The sequence below is a fragment of the Aquarana catesbeiana genome, linkage group LG01 (genome assembly GCF_042186555.1).
Source record: "Aquarana catesbeiana isolate 2022-GZ linkage group LG01, ASM4218655v1, whole genome shotgun sequence".
NCBI classification, from domain to species: domain Eukaryota; kingdom Metazoa; phylum Chordata; class Amphibia; order Anura; family Ranidae; genus Aquarana; species Aquarana catesbeiana.
In genome coordinates, this window is record NC_133324.1 from 837,220,408 (window position 1) to 837,241,118 (window position 20,711).

The 20,711-nt window shown below is 40.9% G+C and overlaps 1 protein-coding gene across 1 annotated transcript in view; it reads left to right on the forward strand.

Annotated features, from left to right (window-relative positions):
- RFC1 (replication factor C subunit 1) overlaps nucleotides 1-20,711 on the forward strand; it is a 90,039-nt gene that overhangs the window by 35,230 nt on the left and 34,098 nt on the right. Inside the window, exons 5-8 of the mRNA XM_073608733.1 lie at nucleotides 7,997-8,214; nucleotides 12,005-12,082; nucleotides 18,937-19,011; nucleotides 20,354-20,435. Of these exons, the coding sequence (XP_073464834.1) occupies nucleotides 7,997-8,214; nucleotides 12,005-12,082; nucleotides 18,937-19,011; nucleotides 20,354-20,435 (453 nt within the window). The remainder of the gene's footprint in view (nucleotides 1-7,996; nucleotides 8,215-12,004; nucleotides 12,083-18,936; nucleotides 19,012-20,353; nucleotides 20,436-20,711) is intronic.

Below are 20,711 nucleotides of genomic sequence, written 5' to 3' on the forward strand. Positions count from 1 at the left end.
CCCCAGATTTCTGCCTCCATACAATCCTGTCTCAGACGTCTACAGACCATTCCTTTGACTTCATGTCTTGGTTTGTGCTCTGACATGCACTGTTAACTGTGGGACCTTTATATAGACAGATGTGTGCCTTTCCAAATCATGTCCAACCAACAGAGTTGTATCAATCAAGTTGTAGAAAACATTGCAAGGATGGATATAATAATTGAAGCGCTGTGAATACTTTCAGGATGGATGCACTGACACAAGATACTTATAATGCCCTTGGTAGCCAGAGATTATTATTATTATTATTCAGGATTTATATAGCACCAACAATTTGTACAGTACAATAGTGAAGGATTTGGAGGGCCCTGCTCATGGAGCATACAATTATAAAAGGGAGTCATGTCATAATAAGGCAGCAGTAAATTCTTCCTGTTTTGGGCCAGTTAAATGGGATGATATCGAGCTTGTATGGTGGTCAGAGGCACTTTCTGTAAGATCTTCTTGAGCAAGACTTGCATTATTTCTTCTGGTCATTAAAAAAAAAAAAAGTAAATGACCAAAATTAGTGTGTGTACACTGGAAACAGTGGTGATGGTTGTGTCAGGCATTCATTAGTGATGGTTGTGTCAGGCATTCATTGCATGTATCTATGGGTCCATCCTGTCTTAAGGCTTCTAAATTGTGTATACACTATACAAAAAAAAAACCGAATGATCGTGCCTCATATGGATTTTTTTCCTCAGTGTGTATTCCTCTTTAGGCCCATGAAATAAAAGCATGCCTACATATTGGAGGTGCACAGAATGAAAATCTTAAACCAAAATTTCAGGATGCATTTGGCCGAAACTAAAAGTTAAAAAACAAAAAACATATATATTTATATATATATATAATTGTGTTCGACTTTTTAAATTAATATAATTAATTTAAATGAATATGAATTTTTTGGCCATTAATGGCACTTTTAGCGCAAGAAAAACTCAAGAAAAATGCATCCCTTTAAATTCTATGCATGTCTTCACACTGATCCGTTGCACTTCTGTTGTGGTGTTAACAATCTGCCTGCTGCGTTTTTGGTCAGTTAAAAAAAAAAAAAAATACACATCCCCGTTGAAATGCATTGAAAACTCCGCAAGAACGAATCAATAACTTACACGTTATGTGTTTAATTCCGCTTTTGAGTCACATGACCCATGAAAAACACGCCATAAGCACAGTAAAATCACGCATGTTTTTGGGGCCTTTATCGGTACCATTTTTCTTTATGTGAAAAATGCAGAAATGCCATTTTAGGTATGCTGAAGTTTCAGTGCATCTCTACTGCATACACTATATTACTAAAAGTATTGACGCCTAACTTTTACATGCACATGAACTTTAATGGCATCCTGGTCTTGGTTCAACTCTTCTGGGAAGACTGTCCACAAGGTTTAGGAGTAGGTCTATGGGAATGTTTGACCATTCTTCCAGAAGCGCATTTGTGAGGTCAGGCACTGATGTGGACAGGAAGGCCTGGCTTGCAGTCTCCGCTCTAATTCATTCCAAAGGTGTTCTATCGGGTTGAGGTCAGGACTCTGTGCAGTCCAGTCAAGTTCCTCCACCCCAAACTCTCTCATCCATGTCTTTATAGACCTTGCTTTGTGCACTGGTCCAAATTATTTGGTGGAGGGGGGATTATGGTGTGGGGTTGTTTTTGAGGGGTTGGGCTTGGCCCCTTAGTTCCAGAGAAGGGAACTCCTTAAGGCGTACCAAGAAATTTTGGACAATTTCATGCTCCCGACTTTGTGAGAACAGTTTGGAATGGCCCCTTTCTGTTCCAACATGACTGTGCACTAGTTAACAAACAAGGTCCATAAAGACTGGAATGAGTGAGTTTGGAGCGGAGGAGCTTCGCTGGCCTGTACAGAGTCCTGACCTCAACCCGATAGAAAACCTTTGGGATGAATTCGAGTGGAGACTGCAAGCCATTCCTTCTCATCCACATCAGTGCCGGACCTCCTAAATATGCATCTGGAAGAATGGTCAAACATTCCCATAAACACACTCCTAAACCTTGTGGACATCCTTCCTAGAAGAGTTGCAGAAATACAGTGGGGGCGGAAAGTATTTAGACCCCCTTAAATTTTTCACAATTTGTTATATTGCAGCCATTTGCTAAAATCATTTAAGTTCATTTTTTTTCCTCATTAATGTACACACAGCACCCCATATTGACAGAAAAACACAGAATTGTTGACATTTTTGCCGATTTTATTAAAAAAGAAACTGAAATATCACATGGTCCTAAGTATTCAGACCCTTTGCTCAGTATTTAGTAGAAGCACCATTTTGATCTAACACAGCCAAGAGTCTTTGGGAAAGATGCAACAAGTTTTTCACACCTGGATAAGGGGATCCTCTGCCATCCCTCCTTGCAGATCCTCTCCAGTTCTGTCAGGTTGGATGGTAAACGTTGGTGGACAGCCATTTTTAGGTCTCTCCAGAGATGCTCAATTGGGTTTAAGTCAGGGCTCTGGCTGGGCCATTCAAGAACAGTCACGGAGTTGTTGTGAAGCCACTCCGTTATTTTAGCTGTGTACTTAGGGTCATTGTCTTTTTGGAAGGTAAACCTTCTGCCCAGTCTGAGGTCCTGAGCACTCTGGAGAAGGTTTTTGTCCAGGATATCCCTGTACTTGGCCGCATTCATCTTTCCTTCGATTGTCGTCCTGTCCCTGCAGCTGAAACCCCCCCCCCCCCCCCACAGCATGATGTTGCCACCACCATTCTTCACTGTTGGGACTGTATTGGACAGGTGATGAGCAGTGCCTGGTTTTCTCCACACATACCGCTTAGAATTAAGGCCAAAAAGTTCTATCTTCGTCTCATCAGACCAGAGAATCTTATTTCTCACCATCTTGGAGTCCTTCAGGTGTTTTTTTTTTTTTTTAGCAAACTCCATGCAGGCTTTCATGTGTCTTGCACTGAGGAGAGGCTTCCATCTGGCCACTCTGCCATAAAGCCCAGACTGGTGGAGGGCTGCAGTGATGGTTGACTTTCTACAACTTTCTCCCGACTGCATCTCTGGAGCTCAGCCACAGTGATCTTTGCACTGTGAGATGTAAGGTCTTATATAGACAGGTGTGTGGCTTTCCTAATCAAGTCCAATCAGTATAATCAAACACAGCTGGACTCAAATGAAGGTGTAGAACCATCTCGAGGATGATCAGAAGAAATGGACAGCACCTGAGTTAAATATGACTGTCACAGCAAAGGGTCTGAATACGTAGGACCATGTGATATTTCAGTTTTTGTTTTTTAATAAATCTGTAAAAATGTCAACAATTCTGTGTTTTTCTGTCAAAATAGGGTGCTGTGTGTACATTGAGGAAAAAAGTAATTTAAATGGTTTTAGCAAATGGCTGCAATATAACAAAGAGGGAAAAATTTAAGGGGGTCTGAATACTTTCTGTCCCCACTGTATATTGTGGAGCACTCGGTGCACCTGCTGGGAGTGTCAATACACAAAGGAAGTCCAGTCAGCTAATCAGAACCTCCTCCACATCCCTAAGACCCGTTATAAATCAAAAGGCGAACAAAGGTTCGCAGTCTGAGGTCCTCAGCTATGGAACGCTCTGCTCGCGGACATCCGCTTGGGAAAAAAAACATCTGGCCTTCAGGAAGAAGCTCAAGACCCATCTCTTCTGAAGATCCAGATGGACACTGGTGGCAAAGCGCCTTGAGGCAATTTAGTTTGCATATGTAGCGCTATACAAGTTATTAATTCATTCATTCAATACTGAACCCTACGGCCTAAGACTGGGATGCCAATAAAGTTCATGTGCTTGTAAAGGCAGGCATCCCAATACTTTTGGTAATATATGGTATGTTTGGTGACCCTGAGCATTACTTTCTAGCCACAGCCTACCCTGTTACCTAGTGGTGGATTGCATCAGGGAAATGTACCATATCACAAGGCATGCAAATCAGACTGAACATGTTTATCGTTGCACAGTCCCCAGCTCCAATCCAACAGATCACCTTTGAGAAAGGTGATGAGAAATGAAACAGGTCTGCAGCATGAATTTGTAGTTGACATATCTAGAAGTTAAACCAGAACTCCAGATAGAGATTGAATAGCCCAATAAAAGATAAAATAAAAGTAGCCCTTGCTGCAGTACTCCCCTTCAATCCAGAGCTGTTAACAGTATTTCTTTCCACCCTCTAGAGCTCTTTAGTCTCGCAGGTTTATTACTGCCAGAATCGTTCAGCTTACTTCCTCTGAACTCAGGCTGTCTTAGACCAGCCCCCAACCTGTCACTGGACAGTGAAAGAGAGGCAGCACTGTGATATGCTCATTGCTCTCCTGATCTGCTGCCTACTCCTGTGAGCTTGGTCCTTGTCAGAACTAATTAACTAAATAGCTCCTTATGCTGCTTCTTTCACTTATGCTAGAAATCCGCTCTACTAGGACTGCGAGAGCCTAATGCCAAGTTAAATTCTGATATTGCTCTTCTTGCATGAAAAAAAATGCATAATGTATTAGGCCTCTTGCACATAATACTCCTGTTTGAGCATCTTATTCAGAGGTGTGTTTTTTTTTTTTTTCTATGCATTTGTGCATATTTACGTGCATTTTCACGTATATATGCTTATGTGCAAAAATGTAGTCCCGTGTTCTCGTTCTGCACAATATGTAAATGGACATTTGTGCCCATGAGGCGTAAATTGCTGACCAAAAAAAAAAAAAAAAACTTAATTTTTATTATCTGCCTGCAGTTTAGCTTTAATGTAATTTATTCAGCGTGGATCTAGTTTAGTATTGGAGAGGCATACCTAATAAAATTACCACTGAGTGTAAAATGTACAAAAAAAGTAAGTGAAGGTCAAGTATTGCATTTTGACAATCTACTATGGTGTGTGTGTGTGTGTGTGTGTGTGTGTGTGTGTGTGTGTGTGTGTGTGTGTGAGAGAGAGAGAGAGAGAGAGACTATTGCATCCATCCTGAGAGAACTTGTGTCTGTAGCTTTTGCATTCTGTCTTACCCTCCCTGGCGGTATGATTATGTCAGGAATTTTGTACCAAAAGCGGTACAATTTTTTGCATGGAAATTTGGTGTTATGTTTTGTAGGCCTGCAATGCTTAGTAATTACTTACTTAAACCTGACCAAACATGACTCTAGTAGACATCCCAGATGTGATAATGTAATACAAAATAATGAAATTTGTCAAACAAAGAAAATTCAATAAACATCCTGAGTGTGATAAATTTTGAAACCAGGTACAGTACAAAGTCCGACGTCACAGTCAGGACAATGGAACCTGCTTTCTTTTCAGACTTTCTTTCCATTGCCATCTCTCTTTGAATAGCAAACCACACACATCCTGGTAGGTGCTGCCTTTTTTGCTGTTGGCGGTATGTGTAGTCCATAAAGTGACAAGTAGTCAGGCGTTCTGGGTTTGCAACGTCAACAGCACGTCGTCCTGGTCTGTTCACAGCTACTGATGGCGTCTGGTGGTTGACAAAAATCTGCTCAGCCACCTTCTAGATAAAATTAGAATGAACCAAGAGGCTTGTCACTCTTTGCTCTGTACAGGATATATGCGTTCCAAAGGCATTGTTCCAGAAGATGCCTGAAAATCTTCTGATATTTTTTTTGCTGTTTGCGCATAGCCAGATAAAATGTCATTGCCTGATCGGCTCTGTCGACAACCTCCCATTGTGTTGTTATAGTCTATCACGACTTGCGGCTTCAGCACATCTTTCCCACCTTTTTGTGTGGACCATAGCAGTGGCGGTATTGTGCACAGTACTCATGAGACACACGTGCTTCTTGTCTCGCCATCTCATTGCCATCATCTTACCCTTCTGCCAGGCAACCATTTCTCCGGTTTTTAGTTTTTTCTTGGCAAACATAGATGGCATGTCACGACGGTTAGGCCTAACGCTACCATACGCATCAGTCTTGTTTTGTAGCAAAACCTCATACAGTTCCGGAGACGTGTAGAAATTGTCCATGGTCACACAATATCCCTGGTTCAGCAATGGCTCCAGTAGTGTAAAGACAGATGATGTGGCCATACCATAGCCGCTGTACCTGGGGTTGAACTTCGTGCCTTTACCGGTGTAAATGACCAAATTCCAGATGTACCCAGTGGATGACTCGCAGAGCATGTAGGATTTGATGACAAACCGCGCTCTTTTGGATACAATAAACTGTATCCAGCTTAGGCGTCCTTTGTAGGCCATCAAACTTTCATCCACGCTGACGTCCCTTTCTGGCACGTAGGTCTGCTGGAAATTGGTCACAATAATTTGGCATACCTCCCAGAGGTATTTTTAGTTTGGGCGCAGGATGCGTGACCTCATCAAATTCTTCATTGTTCGTGACGTGGAAATAGTTCATGATGAGGGAAAACCGGTTTTCTGACATCACGGTGCCAAAAAACGGAGTGGCCAGTAACTTATTGGTGGTCCCGTACCATTTCTGAGTTTCCCCACCACCCCCTGAAGAGTGATGAGTCCCAGAAACTGCCAGATGTCCTCTTTGGTCACCGGTTCCCACTTTCTGCTTCTGGAAAACCTGGCATGCAGTGTAGCAGATTGCTGCTCTTGGTAGCGATTTGTCTCTGTGACAATTTTTTCAATTACCTCCTCAGTGAGGAATAATTGCAGGTAACGCTCAACATCTACCTTCATCCCAGGTGATCCAGTGATGGGGAATCTTGGGGGCGCTACCTGGTCCTTATCGCAGTCAATAGGGCACCCAGTGCGCACATGGTGCAGGATCATCACCGTTGTCACTTGACAGATCAGTGTCAGACGACAAATCTCCCCACGACTCCCTATCGCTCAGTTTTGCGAGCAACTCCGTGTTGCTGTCACTCAACTGGTCCAAAAGTGCTTTTGTAGAAAAGTGGTACTTTTTTGATGCCATGTTATAAATATTTTATGGGCACAAATGACAGTAAAATGGCAGGCAAGGGGCACTGTACAGTGATCAAGTGTCAGATATGAGGTGATACAGTGTAATCCTCTCAGATTACAATGTATCACCTCTTTTATATGTGTGTATGTGTCTCGAATGTGTGTGTGTTCACTTTTGAATTTCCCACCCAGTACCGCTCCCATGCACCGCTGCTGCTTGCAGGGAACGGAACCAGAAAGTCAGATGCCGCTCTCGCCAGTGATCACAGTGGAGAACGTCGCTGGATCGCCAGGGGAAGGTAAGGGACTCCGCTGAAAGCTCTGCAATGTTACCCTGGGGTTACTGCTCCTGGCAGAGAAAATCAACCCCGAGTCATGCTCGGGAATACCGCCAGGGAGGTTAAGCAACCAGTGACAAAAATAAGCCATACCATATGCAAATCCAGGGTCGACTGTGTTTAGCAGTGGGGCTTTATCGGACTCACTTATGCAGAAAACATTCTTTCCAGAGCAGTATGAAGGTTGTTGTTCTTATGATATCTTTATTATCTAATTGGAAGGTTTCTTCTTCAAACACAGCTTGTCACAGCTATTTATTTTTATTTTTGTTCTAAACTCTTCTGGGCCTGCTGACCAAAACTACATTTTCACAACTGCACAAAGGCAAGTTCAAATTAATCAAACTTGCCGTATCTATTTTGCATCAGGCTGTGCTGTCCTAGGGCCAAAAGAACTCTTTGGACACTGTCTGAGAATTCCACTTCTCCTCCAGAGGGAACCATTGGTGCCTGTCTACATAAGCTCTAACATATCATTAGCCACGATGATTATAAGTCTACCTAGGATTTATTTATTTCTTGCATTTGCATTCAGCTACTATTTCCCCAAAGGCTAGATGCTGATCTGGAACTCTTGTTGCTTGTTTTTTTTTTTCTCTGTAGATAATACTATACCACAACTAAAATCATCATTCATTTAAGGGTTACTTTACCGTTCTGGATGCTTGAGTAATGGTTAATATGTTGTAAGATTGTTTTAGTGATTCTTTTGCCATTTCAACACCCTTCCTGATATGCTTCAATACAAACTGTGATACTCTAATTCTAGATGAAGAAGACTTTGAAACCTTGAAAAAGAAACCAAAAGAAAATGGGAGATCTGCCTTTCCCCTCCCTGCAAAGCCTCAAGTCACAGCCACCAAAAGCCATGCCCCAGCCAAAGTCAAAACCCCAGAAAAGCGAATGTGTACATCTGCGGTGGATTTCTTTGGCATGGGCAACATTAAACGATCCAACAAGAAACTTGTGGAAGCTAAGAAAGAAGAGGTACTGAGCTTTCCTTGACTATGCAGAAGTGTGATAAAACATTAGACTCCTATGGGTATAAATTGTGGTCAGAGCTGTTTTTCCTGTAACGATGAGGTTTACATGGCTCTCCATTTAGATCTTGAGCTTTCTTTCTTTTCTATAGTTACAGTATATCTTAAAGGAGAAGTATAGCCAAAGCTCTATATATATCTTATATCTTAAAGGAGAAGTATAGCCAAAGCTCTATATATATCTTATATCTTAAAGGAGAAGTATAGCCAAAGCTCTTTTGGCTATACTTCTCCTGGGGATCACAAGAGTGCAGTTCGTTCTGCACTCCTGTGACCCCTTGTCGGCTGATGTCACAGAGCTGGTCCAGACTCTAAAAAGATCCTGACCATATGGTCGGGATCCACCCAAAAGCCTGGACCGGTAGCTGGCTCAGCCTCTCAGCAAGCTACTGAGAGGCTGAGCCAAGCCCTCCCGCCTCCTCTACAGCTTAGCACTCCAGTGAGCACTGGAGGGGCAGAGCAGAGAGCCAGTGAATGACAGTCACCAGCTCATGGAACACTGAGACCCCAGCGGTCTTTGTTCACTCAGTTCTCAGTCTTAGAGCCAGCAGGGGACAGATGCAGGTGAGTGTGTATATATACAGTATCTCACAATAGTGAGTACACCCCTCACATTTTTGTAAATATTGTATTATATCTTTTCATGTGACAACACTGAAGAAATGACACACCGCTGTAATGTAGTGAGTGTACAGCTTGTATAACAGTGTAAATTTGCTGTCCCCTCAAAATAACTCCACATACAGCCATTAATGTCTAAACCGATGGCAAAAAAAAGTGAGTACCCCCCTTAGTGAAAATGTCCAAATTGGGCCCAATTGACTATTTTTTCTCCCCAGTGTCATGTAACTCGGTGTTACAAGATCGCAGGTGTGTTAAATTTGGTGTTATTGCTATCTCTCATACTGGTCACTGGAAGTTCAACATGGCACCTCATAGCAAAGAACTCTCTAAGGATCTGAAAAAAAAAAAAGAATTGTTGCTCTATATAAAGATGGCCTAGGCTATAAGCAAATTGGACATAATGTCACACAAAACTCCAAAAATGGGCTGGTCAAAATTCTTGGCACCCTTAACTTAATATTTGGTTGCACACCCTTTGGAAAAATAACTGAAATCAGTCGCTTCCTATAACCATCAATAAGCTTCTTACACCTCTCATCTGGAATTTTGGACCACTCTTCCTTTGCAAACTGCTCCAGGTCTCTCTTGTTGGAAGGGCGCCTTTTCTCAACAGCAATTTTAAGATCTCTCCACAGGTTTTCAATGGGATTCAGATCTGGACTCATTGCTGGCCACTTTAGAACTCTCCAGCGCTTTGTTGCCATCCATTTGTGGGTGCTTTTTGACGTATGTTTGGGGTCATTGTCCTGCTGGAAGATCCAAGATTTCGGACGCAAACCCAGCTTTCTGACACTGAGCTCTACAGTGCGACCCAAAATCCTTTGGTAATCCTCAGATTTCATGATGGCTTGCACACATTCAAGGCACCCAGTGCCAGAGGCAGCAAAACAACCCCAAAACATAATTGAACCTCCACCATATTTCAGTAGAATGATGTGCTTTACCAAAAAGCTCTATCTTGGTCTCATCTGTCCACAAGACGTTTTCCCAGAAGGATTTTGGCTTACTCGAGTACATTTTGGCAAACTGTAGTCTTGCTTTTTTATGTCTGTGTCAGCAGTGTGGTCCTGCCATAGTGTTTCATTTAATTTAAATGTCGACGTATAGTTCGCGCTGACACTGATGGTCCCTGAGCCTGCAGAACAGCTTGAATTTCTTTGGAACTTGTTTGGGGCTGCTTATCCACCATCCAGACTATCCTGGACCTTTCATCAATTTTTCTCTTCCGTCCACGCCCAGAGAGATTAGCTACAGTGCCATGGGTTGCAAACTTCTTGATAATGTTGCGCACTGTGGACAAAGGTAAATCTAGGTCTCTGGAGATGGACTTGTAACCTTGAGATTGTTGATATTTTTCCACAATTTTGGTTCTCAAGTCCTCAGACAGTTCTCTTTCTGTTATCCATGCTTAGTGTGGCATACACAATGCAAAGACTAAGTGAACTTATCTCCTTTTTATCTGCTTTCAAGTGTGATTTTTATATTGCCCACACCTGTTACTTGCCCCAGGTGAGTTTAAAGGAGCATTACATGCTTGAAACAATCTTATTTATCCACAAATTTGAAAGGGTGCCAAGAATTTTGACCAGCCCATTTTTGGAATTTTGTGTGACATTATGTCCGATTTTGCTTTTTTTTCCTCCCTTTTTTTGTTTTGTTCCACTACACACAAAGGGAATAAACATGTGTATAGCAAAACGTGTTACTGCAATACTTTTCTGTGAGAGATGCTTGATTTTCTGGAAAAATTTCTGGGGTGCCAACAATTTCACCCATGACTGTATGTGTGAGTATGTATATAGATATATATAGCTATCATATATATATACACACACACACACACACACACACTCTTAGCGTGACATCAATTTACTCGGCGTAACATTATCTTTCACAATATAAAAAAAAAAATGGGCTAAATTTTACTTTTTTGAATTAAAAAAAAAAAAAAAAAGTGCACTTGTAAGACTGCTGCGTAAATACGGTGTTACAGAAAGTATTGCAATGACCGCCATTTTATTCTCTAGGGTGTTAGAAAAAAAAATGTATAATGTTTAGAGGTTCTAAGTAATTTACAAGTTTTTAACTTGTAAACAACAAATCTCAAAAAGTGGCTTAGTCCATAAGTGGTTAATGGGTGCGTGGGGAGAAAAGTGGAAAGCAACAGATACCGCTTGCCCTGTAGTATGTAAGCATGTCAGGAATGATTATTGTCTTGGGTTACGAATTCCCTTTTTGTGTTTAGGTGGTTTTAGAGTTTGTTGGTAAAATGAAGTATATCAAATTTTACGATATGCAATGCGGAGTGCTTATCATAAGCAGTGAGACATTTTCCCGATCTGCGGCTGCAGAGATCGGGAAATGTCTCGCTGCCTGTGATTAGTGCTGTGCAGTGCCGACTTCCTGGCGGCCTCTGCACATGCGGTTGCAAACACGCTTGAGCTCATCCTTGGCACCACTAACTAAAAACCCTGCTTAGTTAATTTTTATTATCCAATTCAAACTCTCCCATCTATCTATCTCTCCATGTTTTATTTTGTTGAGAAATCACTTTTAAAAACACCCGCCTAGCCATTCTAGTCCTGGCCACCTTTAGTAGGGGCAAGATGATTCCTGTAGCACTTCTTGGAATCCTTGTGCTCTCAACTCAGGCATGCAAGCAGGAGGGTGTGCTTAGCTGAAAAAGCTGCACCTCAAAAAAAAAAAAAAAAGTGGGGTAAAACAAGTAGAGAGTATACCTTCCTATCTAGCAGCATAAGGATTAAAATTGGTTATGTTGATTGAGAGAGTTTAGTTCTGCTTTAACATTCTGACCATAGACTACTTTAGCTTCTGTTTTATTGTACTGTATACTCGGATAATTACCATAGCAATCACAGCTAATTGTGAGGGTCTAGTCAATACATGGCTAAAATGGGAAGGGTAAATGGTTTTTAGGTCTGATTAAGTATGGACTTTAAACAGGTGCACCTTTCCACTGTAGGAAAATGACAGCCATAATATTACTATTACAATTCTATGAACAATTAACTAATTTTCCCTTTCATTTTATATATTTCATACATTTTCAGTAATTGTTAGTTTTTAACTATTGTCTTTTCCCCAATGTACAGCCTCGGAAAAGCAGTGCTGACTCTTCAATGGATGATGAAGCTATTGCTAGACAGTTACAGCTTGCAGAAGATGAAGAGGTGAGTAAAAGCAATTTATTAAGCTAATTCATCTAAAATCTCTTTGAAATGCATACAAGAAATGGCTTGGTAATGGTTTCCTTCTAAATTTACAGGGAAATACCAGCCATTCTCAACTGGACTTCAGTGAAACCCTAGGGTTCCTTCAGGGGTTGCTGTGGGTTCTTTGAGCTATGGCTGGCTGACCTCCCCGTTTGATGGTGGCTGCATAGGCCAAGGGACCATACCACTTGACAGAGCCAGCAGCATGCCATCCATGTGTGTTTTTTATTTATTATTTTTTTAAGCTGTCTGTAAGGGTAGCATTCAGACCAACATTTCCACTGACAACCAATGTAAGATGAAATTCTCTCTCTGCACCTGATGAATTTTTTTAGCGATGTAAAAGAGTTGTCCGTCTCCTTTTATAGCTGCAGCTGTCCAAATTATGCACACTGAACTGTCTGAGTGGCTTAATCTGCAGAATGTTTGACCGTTCACAGTAGTGGTTACATTTACCATATAGGGAGAATTGTTGATGCTGACCACCCATATTTTCATTGAACAGTAGAAGCAACCATATTAGAACCAAATAAATGTGCCATTGTGTCCCTAAAACAACTGCTCCATAATTTTTGCAAAAGTATCTAGGTGGTTATCTGCAGACTTTGAAAACTTTTTTTTTTTTTCTGCTATTGGTGTTTTACTTTTAAATGTCAACTGGCCCATTGCATGCTTGCAGGTGTGTCAGCAGAAACAATACCACATGCACACACTCGTTCAATTCGAACCTGCATAGTTAAGCTAGGACAATGTATATTTAAACTTATACCACATAATGAGTTAAATCCCTGATGGAAGGGATAAAGCATTCCCAACATTAGCCCTCCAGGCTGGATTACCAAGTGCATAAGTCCAAAGTAGCCAAATCTTGTAAAATGTTTGGGGGACAAGCTCTGTTATTGTATACTATTTTGAATTTGGGCATCAGTAAGCCTCTTTAGTTGGGTAAACCTAAGTGGAGTGCTATTCTAATTTAATATTTTTTCTTGCATAAAATAATGTATAGTGCAACTAATTCAACATTTTTTCTAAATTTTTGCTCATTGGACAGGTTGTATTCATCTATTAAACCTAGGCAGCCAATCTTGGGATTTTTTGGGTCCCTGAAAAGCTAGGGGGTGTTTCCAGGAATCTAAACACTTGGTTCCAAAATTTGATCACATAGGAGCATGTCCAAAACACATGTATCTGCAGGTGATGCTGAACATCTCTGACGTAGATGTACAGTACTGTGCAAAAGCCTTAGGAAAAATGCTGTAAATTAAGACTGCTTTGAGAAATAGAAGTGTTAATAGTTTTATTTTTATCAATTAACAACATGAGTAAATGAACAGAACCGAAAATCAAATCGCTATTTGTTGTGGCCGGCCTTTTGCCTTCAAAACAGCATCGATTCTTCTCGGTACACTTGCATACAGCTTTTGAAGGACTTTGAAATGTAGATTGTTCCACACATCTTGGAGAACTAACCAGAGATCTTCTGTGGATTTAGGCTGCCTGAAATCCTTCTGTCTTTTCATGTAATCCCAGACACAATGATTCTGAGATCGGGGATCTGTGGGGCCCAAACCATCACTTCCAGGACTCCTTGTTGTTCTTTACACTGAAGACCGTACTTAAAATGATTGTAAAGGTAAATAAAAAAAAAAATAACAAACATACCTCCACTGTGCAGCTCGTTTTGCACAGAGTGGCCCCGAACCTCCTCTTCTGGGGTCCCCCGGCGGCTCCTCCCTACATCTGATAACCCCCCTCGGAGAAGCGATTCCATAGCACGTCCATAGAAGCCGAATGCAGGACTCGGCCCCGCCCCCCGGCACTTGTGTCATTGGATTTGACAGCAGCGGGAGCCAACGGCTGCACTATTAGTCTATCCAGTCAAGCCGAGAACCCCGGGCAGAGAGAGAGCGCGTCCCCGCCTGTCAAGTTCGAGGGCTCAGGTAAGTAAAACGGGGGCCGGTCACTGACGGGTGTTTTTTCACCTTAATGCATAGGATGCATTAAGGTGAAAAAAACACAAAGGTTTACAACCCCTTTAATGACATTGGCTGTATGTTTGAGGTTGTTGTCCTGCTGCAGAATAAATTTCATGCCTCCCTGATGGTATGGCATGATGGATAAGTATCTGCCTGTGTTTGATTCTGACCAAATCTCCAACTCCATTTGCAAAAATGCAGCCCCAAACTTGCAAGAAACCTCCGCCATGCTTCACTGTTGCCTGCAGACACTCCTTGTACTCTCCAGCCCTTCGAACAAACTGCATTGTGCTACAGCCAAATATTTCAGATTTGGACTCCTCAGCTCAGAACACCTGCTGCTATTTGGAAACAAGGCTAAGCGATTTAGCCATGTGCGAAAACATAGTAACTAAGGTGCCAAAAAAAAAGGCAGCAGGTGCTCTCTGATGTGTCAACATTTTAAATGTTTGGCTGTAGCATTAGGCAGTTTGTGAAGGGCTTGAGAGCGATACAATGAGTGTCTGCAGGCAACAGTGAAACATGTTGGAGGTTCCTTGCAGACTTAGGGCTGCATTTCTGCAAATAGGGTTGGAGATTTTGTCAGGATAAATGGTGTCCTCAGTGCTGTGAAAAACAGGCAGCTGCTTATCCATCATGCCATACCATCAGGGAGGCGTGTGACTGGCCCCAGATTTATTCTGCAGCAGAACAACGACTCCAAACATACAGCCAATGTCATTAAGTACTGTCTTCAGTGTAAAGGACAAGGAGTCCTGGAAGTGATGGTATGGCCCCCACAAAGCCCTGATTCCAACATCCTCAAGTCCTTCTGGGATTTAATGAAGAGATAGAAGGATTTCAGGCAGCCTACATCCACAGAAGATCTGTGGTTTGTTCTTCAAGATGTTTGGAAAAACCTTCCTGCTGAGCAATCTTAAAAACTGTGTGCAAGTGTACCTAGAGGCTTGGTTCACACTACTGCGACCTGAAAGTCGCTTGACTTATGGTGCAACTTTGACAGGCAATTTGCTGGCGACTTTAATGCCACTTTGAAGGGATTTTCATGCCTGAACTGTGGGAGCGGCTACACCGCAGGGAATGCCTGGGTAATCTTCCTGTAATGTCGGATCTAAATCACATCAATATGAGGATCCGACTTGGACGCTACTTCTATTAAACTCTATGGGCACAGGTTGGATAGCCTTGAAGTAGTACAGGAACCTTTTCTAAAGTCGGAGTGACTTCAGTAGTGCTAATTAGGACAGCTCTCACTGACCAACTTGGGATTTCACATGTCATGTGACTTTGGGGTCTCAAAAGTCGGATCCCAAGTCGCGGCAATGTTAACCGAGCCAGAAGAATTTATGCCGTTTTGAAGGTAAAGGGTGGTCACACCAAATATTGATTTGATTCGGATTTCTCTTCTGTTCATTTACTTTCCGTTTTGCTAATAATGATAAATAGATTCAACTAAACACTTCTATTTCTGAAAGCATTCTTAATTTACAGCATTTTTTTTTTTTTTACACCTGTCTAAAACTTTTTTGTGCAATACTGAAATATAGCTGTTGAAGAAATTTTAAATTGAACTTTTCAGCCATGCAGATAGTTTCTTTAAACTATATCAGTTTCAGATCTTCCCTTCACTCTCCTTCCAGGAATGGTGTTAAGCAATTCCATTTACAAAGAGCTGCCTGGAATGGATGTGAGTCTTTAGATTGAAGATAGGAGTCTATATCTGATGTAGATTTGTCTGACGATATTTGCTTTGAAAGTTAACAACACTTCTACACTGTACCAACTATTAACATAGAAGGTCTAAAATGGTCTTTCTGTTTGCAAATGGCAAGCTCATAGGCACATTACCACTCTACTCTTATTAGGCATTCTCTGGGAGGGCCTCCAACATCCAAGGAAATTTTAAAGAGCAAGACCAAAATTGCACTGATTAACTTCTGTAGACTTTGCCCTCCACTTTGTGGATTTAAGTAAGTTCACTAACTTGATTAACGATAGCTCTGGACTAGTTTGTCAATGCTATTTACATACCCAGGCTTCAGATGTATGTTGTGAGGTCGTGTATAGTCTGCACTTAGGTATAATTGATATCTCTGTGAAAAATGTTCCCCTGCAAAATGCACATTCACCAGTGCAGGATGGACTCTATTTATGTACATGTGGTAATGTCTTATTCCTGCTCCTTTCCAGTTTGACATGTCTTTGTTGCCAACAATTAGTTGTGATAGCTTTGTCGCCATGTTTAAAGTCCTATACGAATGCCTTGAAAATGGTTTTTGTACAACCATGCCAATTTAAATGTGGTCTCATTGTGCATAAATGACTTTGACTTTATGCTAACTGCAAAGTCCTATTACCTAGAATAAGAAAATAAATGTAATACACTCATGGCTAATATTGATCATCATTTTCTGCAAAGAAAGGCTACATTTATCTGTTACACAATTTCCTCTCCGGTTCCGGCTTTGTTCTGTGTTCATTGAACGATCCCTTATGGCTGTCATGACACTGATTACAAAACACACACCTGCTGGTAATGTGCTCTGATAAGGTGTGATTTGTAACTCCGAATAAAGTTTAATAAAATAAACAGATTAGGTATGTGTGTTTTTTATTCATCAGATAAAAATAGAGGACCTGAGCCAAGACCAACACGTTTACATCTTGATGGAACTTTGTCTTCCTATTGTTGCCAATGGATTGCAAACTGCCCTTAGCTAAGACATAGTTTATCAGCTGTCAAACACTGCAGAAGCTGGAAGGATAAGGGTTGCACTATTGCTAAATATTTGTGATTTGTTCTTTTTTTTTTTTTTTTTTTTTTTCCTTGTGTTTCTTCTCTGGTAGTTATCTATGGATCTATTCTTGTTTCACATAGCAGCAAATTGCATCCTTTCTTTCCCTGACCGAAGAAAAATCCTTTTATTTATTTTTTCTGACTTGAAGCTCCCCCCTGTACACAGGTTGGGAAAGAGCTGGGTCACATGATAGCTGTATATTCAAAAAGTGTGCTTGTATTAATTTTATTAAAAAGAAAAAAAAGTAAATTAAACTGCTGTTTAGTATCACTTTAAAGCCTATTGTCTCTAATTTGGTAAACAAATGGCTTAAAGTGACTGCCATTTTCATCCCCCCTCAATTAGCCAAATATGACCATGAACTTGTTTCTGAGCAGACCCAGCATATATTGCAGTTTAATTCCTTCTGCACTCGTCTTTTCAAATATACCTGTGACAGGTGTAAGTTTTCAAACGTTTTCTTAACCAAATAGCCTATCCGTTTTTTATTAAAAGGAGTAAAAACAATTGTGTACTTACATTTTAAGGTGTTCAGGTCAGCACCAACATAAACATTTTCAAGTTTTAAAAACGGAATTGCACTATTCTGGAATCTTAAATTTTTTCTGGGTCTGGGATGCTGGAGAGAAAGTAAAGGAATCCGAGAGGCGATTGGCTGGTTTATCTCCATAAGGCTTCAGGTGTGTGGCTCTTCTCATTTGCCATTTGAGAACAGGCGATACCCCCAAGTTATCAAAAGCACATTTAATATATATGGCTGGTAAGGGTGCATTCTGTATACACAGTGGTGGAGCACAAATGGCAGAAATCATATGAGCACTTTTTTCTCAGAAGAGACAGTGGTTGGAGCTATACATGATGACCAAGGCAGGACTTAGGGTGGTGGGAGCCCCTGGGCTTGAGTCACTTTCGGACCGTACCTTCTATACATTACTTTAAACCTTTAGTTTTCTTTTAAGCGCACCACTCTGATACCGTTTGTCCGCCATTACATCACTGTCTAATGCAGACAGGTTTTCTCAACTGCAGTAGACGAGACACTACGTAACTGGCAATAACCAATCAGCAAACCTCAAGATAAGAGTTTAAGGAATTTTAAGGAAAAAAACTTACATTTAAATGCTCATCAATGCAGCACAGTGTCCATCTGCATGCTTGTCCAGTGTCCATCTGCATGCTTGTCCAGTGTCCATCTGCATGCTTGTCCAGTGTCCATCTGCATGCTTGTCCAGTGTCATTTGCAGCCTCCATCTGCAGCTTTATCAGTGTCCATCTGTAGCCTTGCCCAGGCTGCAGTTAAACTGCAGTGACTTGCCAGTGTCACTGCAGTTTAAATATGGCGCCGCCAAGATACACAGAGCCGGTCCTGTGTATCTCGACTCCTGTAGGCTTTTCTCGACTCCTCTCGCAGTCCCGCCCTATGATGGACATAACACCGGTCCAATGGCTGGACTGTGAGCGGAGCCGAGCGCCGCTGATATACATACATAGCCGAGTGTACTCGGCTAGCTCCACTCAGTCACGCCCAGTCCCTGTGTTATGTTCATCATAGGGTGGGACTAGGCATGACTGTGAGCGGAACTAGCCGAGTACACTCAGCTGAGGCCTGCGGGGCCCATGGGCCCATGGGCTTAAGCCCAGTCAAGCCCAATGGTAAGTCCAGCCCTGATGATGACTGCCGGTTATGAACTTTGTATCGTTAATGTGCTAAAATTTTTCATCTTTTCCCATTATGTCATACCAACTGTATTGCTTTTTTTTTTTTTTTTTTTTTTTTTTTTTTTGCTTGATGGTATAGTTATTTGTAAAGGTTAGGTTGTGTGGTAGTGTGTTACTTTTCGTTAAATTTCTTTGCTTTGAGGTGGAGGATCTACTTAAAGGGGTAGCTTCACATTTTCTCATTCTTATATAGGTCCAGGTTTTTTTCACTGTATTTTCACTCCAGGTTGGCGCCATATTTACTCAGATTTTTTACAAATATTTTACTTGTGTTTTTAAGATTTCAGTCTTCTTTTTTTTTTTTTTTTTTTTCCCCCAGCTGGAAAGACAACTTCATGAAGATGAGGAGTTTGCGCGGACATTAGCAATGCTAGATGACGTACCAAAGGCTAAGGTAAGGGGAATGATCACTTTTGATTGTTTATTTTACTTTTCGCTTTATCGCTCTACTTTTTGTACAATTTTATAGTCAGGTCTGAAACTGTAAATTGGCCTGCCGCTTCCCTGTTCAAAAATCAGATAGTAGGCTCAATTCACAAAGTCTTAAAGTGGAAATGGCCTCAGCAAATAAAAAATTGCAAATAGGAAGGCTCTTTTTCGCAGAAGAGACCTGCGATGTATCTTCTGCAGAAACATACACTTACCTGCCTGTTCACAATTCTCCTCGGTGATGTCCTCCCATGTCTGCCAATCAGTGTGTCTGAAGAAGATGCTGGCGAAGAAGATGCTGGCGAAGGACCTCAACTATTGGACTGTTTGAGAAGAGGTACGTATTTTATGCCTGGCGAGGCATAAAGAAGATGCTGGCCAGAAGATGCTGGCGAAGGACCTCAACTATTGGACTGTTGGAGAAGAGGTACGTATTTTATGCCTTTTTAGTTCCTTTACCACAAGGTCAAATATCTTTATTTTAACCATGTGATGGTAGTTTTCAGTTCACATTGGACTCTACTGAAACCACTCACCTTTTTTTAAAAAAATGCCTATCTTTTTCCTGGTGCATTGGCTTTTGAATTTAGACTAATGTCTGTTTGCAAAGTTGGGGAAAAAAAAGCTGAGAAGTCAATATCTGGTTGTTTTCTAAGTAATAATGGATTTTCCACAATGGATAGTCCACTATATTTTAACATGTAACTGTATTCGGTTCTCATAGCTCTTAATGTGAGAATTAATTTTTTTTTTTTTCTTTTTATGGTTATTGTGGAGTATTCTCTGGAGCTTTGAAAAAATTAAATCTTGCTTAGCAATAATTATTGGGCTTGTTTGTAAATTCACTGCTTATTTCAGAGTTTACCTGGAATAATTTACTGCTAGTGGTTTGGTTTCCTGGCTTGGAGAGCAAATGTTAAATCCCGGTTGCACTATGGTTTCACTTAGTAGTTGTTTAGATTAACTACATATGGATATTTATTCCTCATATTATTGTGATATATTTATTCACTGTTTATATTCATTGAGCTTATAGCGCTACACTTCTTCATTTTTTATGGTTATTACTTTTACCCTGAGTCTACAGGTGTGTTAGCTGCTATTCTAGTATTTTCCCTTTTTTTTTTTTTTTAGCGCAGTGCTGTACTCGTCCCTTCTATCTGTTTTTGTTTAAAAAATGTTCACCCAAATAGATACATTTTTTTTTTTTTTTTTTTTTTTTCCTAGTAACTAACTAAAGAAGCCATATAGCTGTGCATACACTTTTTACTTACTTAGTAACATGCTTAAATGTTTAAATTATATAGGGAATTAAAGTCAGCCCGAAGAAGCAAAGCTCAGCAGCTGCTGGAATAAGCCCAGAGAAGGGTGAAAAAAGGATTTCTCCAGGTAATGGACAAAAAATAAACCGTTTTGACCAAAGGTGAAAATGAAAGGAATTTTCTTCCTTTGGTTTAAAAGCTCTACTTAATTTCTTTATCCTCTATGTTTTAACTTTGCTTATTAAACAGATAGGAACTTAAACTTTTATATGTTGACAGGACATGTAAGTCAGTGATATGGCCTCATTTTTTTGTTTCCTAGTGGCTTGGGAATAGAGGTAACATCTTTGATCATTTTCTTGGCCTGAAAGGTCCTTTTGTCAACTAACCGTATTTGTAGTTT